Below are 11,232 nucleotides of genomic sequence, written 5' to 3' on the forward strand. Positions count from 1 at the left end.
GTGCCTGACCGATGAAATCAGTCAAATCCCAATTGCTGAAAATATAGACCTGGTCAATGAAACTGAACTATCATCTGGAAGATGAAGAGTTCAGAAACAAGACAAATGAACCAAACTTATATTGTGTGAAAAATAAAGGCAAGAACTTACAGTTGACTTCAACACCGTCAGCCAATCAATTGATTGGCTCTAACAAAACGTAGCATGCACTGTGGGTCTCCAGAATGGGTGTTTCAGGGTGCATTGCCTGTACGAATGAGATGGTATTAAGTTCTGGTTCCTGTTCAAATGTACGTGAATGGAGGGGTCTGTGAAAACAGAAGATTGGATTCAGTCAGCAAAACAAACAGGTTGTGCTAATGAAATGTTAATGACAAACTTCGATTGAATCCAGGCCACAAGGTCTGAAGTTAATCCATAGCTACACTTTCTTGGCTTAGTATGGTTCAGGTAAAAGCATTCAGGGTACTGATCATTCAAAAGCACTTAGTGCACATGAAAGACTCTACATGTGACCTTGGTCCACAGAAACAACAAAGCCTGTAGCATGGCTATTGGCTTTGGTATGCTATTAACAGTGAGTTGCATTCAAAGGATTTCAACTACCCTAATAGGGCACCCACTGCCTTCAGTGTTTCTAATAAGCACTGGTAATGACTCTACAGGTGAGTAACCCCCCCCCCCAAAAAAAAAAAAAAAACAGGTGGGGCTAGGTTTCCCCTGCCACTAGCCATTAAGACATGGGTTAGGCATCAGCAGCATAACTCACATAGCAGGGGGTGAATGAGACAATGAGAGCTGAGTCCTGATCTTTTGTGTGGCTGCAGAGTGTGTGACGGCTCCACACGGCTGGGAGGCTGGCATTGTCCACGGTCGAACCTGCACTCACTCTCATCCACGAGATGAATATTTCAATATTATGCCCATCAAATGCATGTTTGGAATCTCACTGGCTGGGGAATTTTATTAACATAAATGAAATGGACTCAAATTAAGTGATATTGTTTGGTAATCAAATTATTTTATTACAAGACTGATGTGCTTGCAGTTTAGGAAGTATTTTAACGTATATTGAAACTGTAAAACTAATTTTTAAAATTAAAATTAAAAACAAAGATAAAATATCCAGAATGTATGAATTATTATGTAATCATTAAATACATAATAAAAAATGTATACTACTACTATACTGACAATTTAGAAAGTAGTGTTATGATGATGATTATTTTTATTTATTTATTTATTATTATTATTATTATTATTATTATTATTATTAGTAGTAGTAGTAGTGTAGTAGTAGTAATAGTAGTTGCAGTAGTAGTAGTATTTTTGGTGGATTCGTTATCTTCAGATCTCCTGTGATAACACAAGCATTTTTACTGCACTGTGTGCTTACTTTATTACTGCCCTCCCTCAGAAACATGTGTGATATTGTGCAGCAGCAATATATTCCTAACTGACCGAAGGAGGCTGAAAGCAGCAGGGCTATGGGGAGGCAGCGCGGCCGCAGGACGACGCAAACTGTGTCACTTCACCAGAAAACGGCGGAGGACCGGACCCTCCGTACGCTTCCCTCCACGTGTCTCCATTGTCTGCCTTCTCCCTTCTTTTCTCAGCGCACGGAAGGAGGGAGGGGTGGAAAAGAGGGGGAGACTGGCTCGGCTGCACTCTCTCTCTTCCTTGTGTGTGTGTGTGTGTGTGTGCGTGCGTGCGAGTTTGTGTGTGTGTGTGGAGGCACAGACGGTTCAGTTGTAATTCGATGTGTGTCCCCAGGGACATTTGATGGATTAAAGCTAAGCAGCTCCATTTCGAAGGACCACCTGATCTCACTGCTTGTGCCCCATATAAAAGCAGGCGTGATTGCTGATCTCAGCTAGTCTGACAGTCACTCTCTCTCTCCTCTCTCTCTCTCTCTTTCTCTCTCTCCCTCTCTCTGTCTCTGTACTCTCTCCCTTTTACTTCTCTCTGTCCATTTTGCTGGCTTGCATCAGAAGAGCTATCCAGTGCTGAACAATTTTTTTTAAGCCGCTAAAAGGAATCGCAGCACGCAGCATCCTCTTTCACTGTTTTTCCTTTCTTCATCTTTATTTTTTTTCTTCTATTTTTTTTTTTTTTTTTGGACGGGTGTCTTGAAGTAACTCACGGATTACCATCAATTTTTTTTGTTTGCTGTTACAGTTTTTCTCTTTTTGCGTGTTCGGTTTTCTGCTGCTTTTTTTCATGCTCTTTCCTTGGGCTCGCCTTGCCGGACAGTGAAACATGCCCCGTTCGTTTTTGGTGAAGCAGATTAAGCTGGATGATTTCTCGTCGTCTGCAGTGTCCTCTAGTCACCACCACCACCACCTGGATGAATCCTACACTTTCGCACGCTCCATCACAGAGTCTGTGGCCAGCCTGGGGGTCCATCTCAGTGAAAATGGTTAGTATTAATCCCTTCTTTTTGAAGAAATTGCTGTGCAGCTAAATGCAAGCTCACCACAATCCTTCTGATATTTTGTGGGCAGAGAAATATGTGTATATAGACTATAAAAATGTTTCCAGTATGTGCCAGCATGCATGAATTTGTTGAAAATGAAAACATCCCTATTGAGGTTCATGTTCTCTAATTAAAATATGTTACATAAAGCTGAGTTGCTGTTGCAGTGATATCCAAAATAACCCCCCCCCCAACCACCACCACCCCCATCCCCTCCAGACCCCTCCTCCCCTCCCCCCCTTGCTCCATGCGTCCAGACTTTTGTTTTTTGACTCTGATGGTGCGCAAATGCAATTCAGGTCACAGCAGAGCAATCGGCTTATGCAAATGAGCTTCGGAAACGGGGCTTGATTTCTCTGGGCCATTGTTGCTCGTTCACACACGTACACATCCGCGCACACACACATGCACACACACTCTCTTTCTCTCTCTCTCTCTCTCTCTCTCTCACACACACACATGCACACACGCACACACACGTCTGCGTTTGTTCCGGTGCGAGGCGTGTCTCGCCGGAGCCTCTGTGGGAGGCAGCATTGTGGAACTCGGATCATCGTGGGATGATGTGTTCGTCCTTAGCCGCTGTTGCCCTTGAGTTTTGCTCAGCCCCCGCCTAGAGTAGAGCCCCCTCCCCTCCCCTCCCCTCAGCTGGTCCTACACAGTTCTACAGCCCCATCAGGGGCAAAACTGCTACCGGACAGCAAAAAAGAGTCATCAGTGGACAACTGATATATAGTTGGAGGAGGAGGAGGAGCAAATGGGGGAAAAACAAAAAAGATAAATTAAAAGCGGTGGTGGGTGCGTTGGAAGCCACATGACTGTACGTGCGGAGCCTCGTCCTCCAATCGCCAGCCTCCCTGGCGCCCTACCTCCGCGCAGCGCACGAGCGGCGGGCGTGTTTCAGGGCGGCGTGTTCCCGAGCCGCTGCCCCCGGCGGAAGTTAAACGGGCGCAGGGTGCCCCTTTTTTTGGGGGGGGGTGGGGGCGGGATGGTCCGTTGAGGAGCCGCCCTGCCTGCCCGTTTCCCCCCGGGTTCGGGATGCCAGCTCTCTGGCTCCCTTTGTTTTTCAGCGAAAGCGAGCGACGCAGCGCTACGAGCTGGAGGCTGTGCGTGAGCCCACAGACCACACTCCGCCTGCTCCACAATCACTCCCACAAAACCCGCAGCTTAACAACTGTTTACCACATATCTCTTTACTGAGGTGGTGGACTTCAAATCTAAAAGCCTGTTTTTCTCTGCATTGTGAGGAAAATGCATTTACCTGCAGGTCCTACTTTAGCAGTGTGGCCGTGTTTAATTCTAAACATTAAAATGGCTGTGCTATAAATCTTTCTTTCGTTCAGTTATCATAACAAGAGTAATCCTGTACTGTATTATGATACTAAAACAGCAATTCCCTGTTCCAAAGGCGAAAGCTTTTCTGCACCTCAGGCTGAACAGAATGGCATGTGGTTGAAGCTTACGAGGATATTGTTTACCCAAATATTACCAGTGTCTTCATTTGTTGCAACCAGAGTTCCTCAGCAGATGATGAAAATAACTCATAGTTTATGTTTCATGTTTATAAATGAGTACACTATATAAGAATGAACAGGTTAGCTGTCTAATAGTCTATTGCACAGTGTGTTTACAAGGCCGCGTCAGTGTAGTTATAGATACCTATATTCACATAAATGTGCATGAAAAGAGATACCCTGACAACACAAGCCTAAGTCTGCAATCACTGTGTGCTCTGAGCCGACCTTGATTTAATTTGATTCCATACTTTAATGTGTCTTTACTCCGCAGACATGGTCTTATTGCATCATTGTCGTGTAAACTAAGTTATGACAGAGCCATTTTAACCAGAGTGTGAACAGGAGGATGCAAAATGCATTGACCACTTGCCTTGGGTTACATAAAAGGGTAAAGTTACAACATCCCCCCCCTTTGGCTTAAAAAATTACAGTGGACTCCTTGTCTGACCTCGATTGGTATTGATTGAAACTTGCACATGCTGGTTGTATAGTCATTTGAAACTAGATTTCGAAGAGGATACATTAGTTATTTCTATTTTTTAGTTGAGCTTTCATTTGGATTCTGCGCAAAATGTACTTTTTTCACAAACACACACATAATTTTACAGTGACTATGTGAATATCTAAATGCAGGACTTATAATATGCCAGACTCGTGTACATTTTACATGAATGTTAGCCATCAGTTATACTGGATGCAGGAGTCGGTGGAGTCAATTTGAACCCAGTTGAGTTCTTCTGTTGACAGTTTCTACACATTTTCCGAGCTCTGATCAAGACTGATACAATAGACAACACACAGAATGTAGTGAATCTGAAACCTCTCAAACAGCTTATTAAGAATACACACAGTTGTTGTCTTGTGACTCAGTCATAGCAACAGGCTTCCTGTAATCCACAAGTGAACCATAAAGAGCAATATGGGATTTAAAAAAACGTATTAGCTGATTTTTTCCATACGTATTGTCATTATATAATGCTGAATATGGAGCTGTAGGTGCTTCTCTCTCCCTTAGATTCATATACTCGCATGCACCCAATGGTTTATTGATCAACACATAACCTAGAGTTTTATTAAAGAGAGGTTAATATTTAATTTCCACTGCTTGCTGCAAACAGCATTTCAGAATAACCTATTTTCTGTGGCTGAACAGATTTCCGCTCTGAAACAAATATAAATGAGCCCTCCACCTGCTTTCTGGTGAGAAGATAATACTACCCTGAAATTATCTTTTATAAAATATGTAACCTATGATCTATAGAAATTTACAGATTGTACTGGTTCCGGATTATCATGGATATGGTAAAATCTTGTTCAACTGAGTCACTTCTTTGTTGAGAAAAGTCAACGTGACTTAAAAGAAACCCTGGTATGAAATGTATATTTATCACAAGTGTTTTTATCAACTCAAGCTTTAATTTGTGAAATCAAAACGAAGTGTAAAAAGGGCTATGCTGGAAAATTCACTGGAGAGCGGCATCTGCCACTAAGCTATAAGCCCTCCTATTACAGACACCCAAATCCAGCATTTTACACAAATTCATTTTTTTTTTTTCCATAAATTGTTAGGTGAATCTTAAGTGGAACGTTGACCGTTAGCTTTGAAATGCCCATCAAGGTTAGAGCGCCAGAAATGCCTGAACCTTCATCATTCAGGCTACACCTGTGCTTCCCGCCGCGGTTTCCAATAGCCTGCCGAACTGCTTTCTGCTTTCGGAAGCTATCAAAAATGAAGTCGAGTAAACCACAAACCACGAAACCATTCGTCAACTTAAAAAAAAAAACGTAGAACTGCTCAGTGTCACTTAAATACAATAATCAGAACTGTACCGTTTCTAAATCGACACCGTTTCAGCGCTGGTGTCTATTTGTCCGGTCATTGAAAAGACGCGAATGTGCTGTGGACGCGGAGCTCGATGCCCCTCAGGGCAGCTGCTTCTCACTCATTTGCACGTAATTGTGTGAACAGAAAAGCTCGGGACGCACGGGGCTTTCGCTTCCTCTGCTGCGAAAATCTAATCAGGCGTCGGCCTGCAAATCAATCTAACGGCCCCTCAGAAGAAGCTCCCCCTGTGCCTTTGTAATGGCAGAGGCTCCTTCTTCGTATCGTCACATTAGCCTCAGAGAAATCAGACCCCGGGGGATGGAGACTACTTAAACACCGGGGGTCTTCAGCTGCAGTCCGCTCGGCTCGTCCCGCCACGCTCTCTCCCGGAACATTTTCGCCGCCGGTTCGATAAAAATGAGAACCAGAGCACATCTGGCAATCCCCACAAGTGCCTGGTTGAAAATGTAATTTAATACAGAAAGTACATAGATGTCTTTATTGAGTTCGTGAACATGTTTTGACAAGAGGGGAAAGGCGGTGGGGGGGGTCTGGGGGAATTGGGGGATGGGAGGTTTTCCAATATCCGATACCTTGTCCCAGGTGAGAGAATGTCCTGATTGTAATATAGGCTATACACATACCATTTTTTGGAATGAACAATCACAGAGAGGCTCAGATTTAAAATGTATAAAAAGTAATAGTTCTGAATGTTCTCTTTACAAAATCTTGGGATCATTTAAATATACTATACTATTATATTTTGATCTCTATTGCAAATGGTCATCATATTTGCCACCAACAAATTGTTTTCTGCTCTAATTTTCTTTCTAGAAATTTATCAATTAAATACACTTCTGTATAACAATTATTTGGTATAAAATGATCCTTAATGTGTGTGTGTGTGTGTGTGTGTGTGTGTGTGTGTGTGTAGATATTCTTGTGTTGTCTGATTTTGGTCAACCCCATAAAACTATCTATAATACAATGTAATAATATAATAATAATAACAATAGCAGTATTTCTCTAATGGAATCTGCACTTCATATCAGAGTCAGTAAATCTTGTAAGTCTGCATTAAAGACAGAAATAGATTAATAGGGGGACTTCACGGCACCCGATTAGAAAAACGCTGCAATAGGTAACATTGCCTTGCTGTGTGTGCCTCCCCCCCTTTCAGGCTACATTAAGGACTACATCACGCCGTCAGTGTACCGGAGCGAGAGACGGGTGGGGCTGAAGAAGTACTCCCAGACCAGCAGCGGGGGGGAGGAGTACTCCGACCCCGACATGGAGCACCCCGACCTGGAGCACCCCGACAGCCCCCAGTCGGGCGTGACGGGCAGCGGCTGCTTCTCGGCCGAGGCCGAGGCCGAGGCGCTCAGCGAGGGCTACACCATGGACGCCTTCTTCATCTCCGACGGGCGCTCCCGCCGGAAGGGCCAGGCCACAGAGGACCGCGGGCGGGGCGAAGCCGCCGAGGCGGAGGCGGAGGCGGCGGAGGCAGGGGAGGCGGAGACGGAGTCCGGGGGCGGGGCCACGGCCCGGCACGCCTGCGGCGAGTGCGGCAAGACCTACGCCACCTCCTCCAACCTCAGCCGGCACAAGCAGACGCACCGCGCCCTGGACGGCAAGATGGCGCGCAAGTGCCCCACCTGCGGCAAGACCTACGTGTCCATGCCGGCGCTGGCCATGCACGTGCTCACGCACGACCTCAAGCACAAGTGCGGCGTGTGCAGCAAGGCCTTCAGCCGGCCCTGGCTGCTGCAGGGCCACATGCGCTCGCACACGGGCGAGAAGCCCTTCGCCTGCGCCCACTGCGGCAAGGCCTTCGCCGACCGCTCCAACCTGCGTGCCCACATGCAGACGCACTCCGCCTTCAAGCACTACCGCTGCAAGCGCTGCGACAAGACCTTCGCCCTCAAGTCCTACCTGAACAAGCACTACGAGTCGGCCTGCTTCAAGGGCTCCGCCGACGAGGACGACTCCGGCTCCGAGAACTGATGCGGGCCCGCGCGGGGCGGGGAGGCTTTCCCCACGCACCTCTCCGTCCCTCCCTACGCCCTTTCCTGCTTCCCTCTTTTTTTAGAAAGCAATATTTTTCAAGTAAAACAGTAATAACGAAAAACGGTGACGACAAACGATGCTGGATTTCTTTTTGAACGATCGCTTTAGACGTGCACACGTGCACACAGACGCGCGCACTTGAGGAGAAGGAGGCTTGGCATGTGAATTCGTTTTTATCGACGGCTGAGACTTTGTCAACGACAGCGGTCGTCTTCCTAGTCCTGATATTTTATAGCAAATAATGTGGGGGTGGGGGCAGGGGCGGAGGGTGGGGGGTATGACAAAGGGACATGTTGAAAAAGAAATCTCTGGTATTTTTATGCTGTTTTTGTTTTTATCTTTTGCTAAGAATCAAATGCTTTTTTTGCAACTGCTGACTTTTTTATGAAAATTTTAATATAACAGTATTTGCAAATGGTTTTTTTTGCCATATTTAAGTATTAAATAATTTAGTGTTATATTTATTTATTTATTTATTTATTTATTTATTTATTTATCTGTGTGTTTATTTATTTATTATATATTTATAGAATTTTGTGATTTTGTGCCAATTTCTCCCTAAACTTACCAGACTACATCATTATTATGGGCGTTTAGTGGATACAAAAACAATTGTTTTTATGAAGAATGACACAAGTATTGAGTGCATCGTCAGATGTACAGCATTTAATTTAAATGTCCTAACAAGCTACACGATTGCTTTTGGGGAAAAGATGCAAATACAAGAATCAAAACACAACTTGAGTACAGTAAAAGTTTAGTATTGCTGTACCTCAGTACTGTCATTAATCCAAACTATCAATATAGCAATTTTTGGAAACAACATTTGTAAATTCAGGTTTGCTGGGCATTTTATTGATGCCCGTGCAACAGGTGAAGGTAGAGAAAGTTCTGGACCAAGCAATAGCAGTGTGTGTGTGAACCACGCCGACCTCTTCACTCCTGCGACAGGTGCTTCCGCAATAATGGAGACACGGCCGATAGCTATTCTTCCTCCGTCATAACTGTCGAGTTTAAAGTCCTTTTTTATTGTTTCTTTGTGGTTCTGCTGGGTTGACACCATTGAGCACAACAAACAATCCGAGTCCAAGCGACCTGGGCTCCTCCTTCCTAACGATTACCTCAAGCATGAACAAGACCCTTAATTGCGATGGAGTTGTCCTTTTGTTTAGTCTTTTTTGTACGTTGCCAAAATGATTTGACACTTTGGACTAACGGCATCTTTTAGTAGTATTTTGTATCACTGCAAATTCATTGATTGATTATTTATTTATTTATTTATTTATTTACTTATTTATTTAGTATGTATGTATAGCCATTTAACAAAACTTTGTAAAATGCTGCTGATCTTCAAAGAACTTGTTTATATGCATGAAAATAAAAAGCTGTAGAAAGTCCACAAGGCATTGGTCTTAAAAAGGAACAATGTACAGATCATTTATTTGGATGTAATTAAGACACAATATATTTATTCCACAGGAATGATTTTCTTTTGTACAGCAACTGTTGTTCTACACTTGGCTTGTGGACATTCACCTGCAATAAATAAAAAATACAACAAGTAATAATCTATCTTGTTTTAGACTGAAACGCTTGGTTTGTTTCGAAAAATCTGATAATTTTAGCTTAATAGTTCAGCATTCACAACTTTTATGCTTTCTAAATTCAGAAGAACATCAACAAAAGCTCTAAAAGTTCACTGTTGTACTTTTTAAGGACCTGCTCAAGAATGTGTTCATATTCACCTAGTGGCAATTGCAACAAACTGAGTAAGCATTTAAACCCCATATTTAAAGAACAAGGCCACAGTACTGCATATGACCTGGAACAGAATTTCCTAATTTGTGAGATAGGGAGTGCCTATTCCAGTTGTAATGCATATCTGTGGTTTTGTGGTTTTAACATGACATGTAAACTCTAATGTGGCTGTGATTGCAACTAGGTGTGTACACTCCGATTAATATGGTTGCAATTGCCCTGTATAATCAGTTGCTTTTTAATGTATGAATTTATTATTATTATTATTATTATTATTATTATTATATTCTTGGGTGCTCCTCAATGAAATTCTATTTCCTGTAATACAGAGGATGATACAGAAATGCAGTGGCATTCCACATGTAAAGCATGTAAACCTACAATTTGCCATGGTGGGGTGGTACTTCTACTTTTTTCTGAAAGACGGTTTTCTTTTCAAATGCTGGGCTCTTCCTCTTTGGGTAAATGTTATGTACTTCACCATCAGTCAGCTTTGGCAAGGAGTCTTATGACATTCAAGGAAACTGTAATTTCAAAAATGTGCTCCACATAAAATAGGTTTCTCTTAAGGGCATTGCGTTTGTTTCTCAGTGTTGACTGGTACTATAAAAAATAAAGAAAAGCCAGCACTCACAATTAGCAAAACAATTGGCAAGCCATCTTTGTAAATAAGATTCCAATCTTAATTGACCTCTCTGGAAAAAGAAGGTTAAAAAAAATGTTACTTTGCATTACTCTCAGTGCTCAAATTTATTCATTATTTATACTGTGCTAGCTGTCTTTCTCAAAGCTTTGCTCAAAGTGACATCATAGCCACTTGTATCTTGTATCTGGAAGACACTTCCAGAAACTAATGTAATAAAAACATCAACTAACGGTGAGCACCAGGGCTTTCCACAGTTATATGGATAACAAAGCCAAGATTAGTTTTGGTTTATTCAAGAAATTAAGATGATAATCAATCAGTTTAACAGAAGCTGGCATATACAGAAAAGAAATTGAGACACGAGGTACAATACAAAGAAAACATAGAAGGAACAATAACCTGATCGTTCATATATTTAATATTATCAAGCACTATTTTGCAGTCATCTTCAGTTCAGACTAATGCTCTGCGGACACTCTTGCATGGAATGATTAGTTAACAGAACAAAAGAAAAACATAATTATAAATACATTACGCAGGAGTATGAGGCAAAAAAATAATATGGGTTTATGTACAGTATCCTGGAGACAGACTGCAGACAGAATAAAATCATGACAGCGAGTGACCTCCAAGTGAAGGTCAGAAAGCCAGCAGTTAAACGCACCGTCAGCTCCTTGCATATTCATTCAGCAACAGACAGCACAATGCTTTCAAAGGAGTGGCTGTGCTGCTTTGATTTATCATGCTCTAAATAGACTCTCGAGTCGTATCTTTATGGACTGCAGTGCGCGATGTGGCTTTTGTCCTGAAATGCATAAATACATTTCTGCTGCTGAAACAGAGGACGGGCGAACTCCTGACGGCGTGTGTACGGTCAGAATCGAAAATAAGTCACGTCCGCTGAATGCTGTTGCTCGAAAGTTCAGGACGAATCGTGAAACCC

The 11,232-nt window shown here is 42.9% G+C and overlaps 1 protein-coding gene across 1 annotated transcript; it reads left to right on the plus strand.

Annotated features, from left to right (window-relative positions):
- Nucleotides 1–1,282: 1,282 nt before the first annotated feature.
- Nucleotides 1,283–8,143, plus strand: LOC135238411 (transcriptional repressor scratch 2-like). Its single transcript, XM_064306286.1, has 2 exons — nucleotides 1,283–2,419; nucleotides 6,999–8,143. The coding sequence occupies exons 1-2, from the start codon at nucleotides 2,260–2,262 to the stop codon at nucleotides 7,820–7,822; spliced, it is 984 nt and encodes a 327-aa protein (XP_064162356.1). The 5' UTR covers nucleotides 1,283–2,259; the 3' UTR covers nucleotides 7,823–8,143.
- Nucleotides 8,144–11,232: the final 3,089 nt, after the last annotated feature.

Source organism: Anguilla rostrata, chromosome 13 (assembly GCF_018555375.3).
Source record: "Anguilla rostrata isolate EN2019 chromosome 13, ASM1855537v3, whole genome shotgun sequence".
NCBI lineage: Eukaryota > Metazoa > Chordata > Actinopteri > Anguilliformes > Anguillidae > Anguilla > Anguilla rostrata.

What these genes read in the sequence shown, in the direction of transcription:
- LOC135238411 (XM_064306286.1), top strand. Translation starts at nt 2,260, where the DNA reads ATGCCCCGTTCGTTTTTGGTGAAGCAGATTAAGCTGGATGATTTCTCG. An exon ending in GGTCCATCTCAGTGAAAATG is followed by an intron (nt 2,420 to 6,998) that starts GTTAGTATTAAT and finishes CCCCCCTTTCAG; the next exon opens with GCTACATTAAGGACTACATC.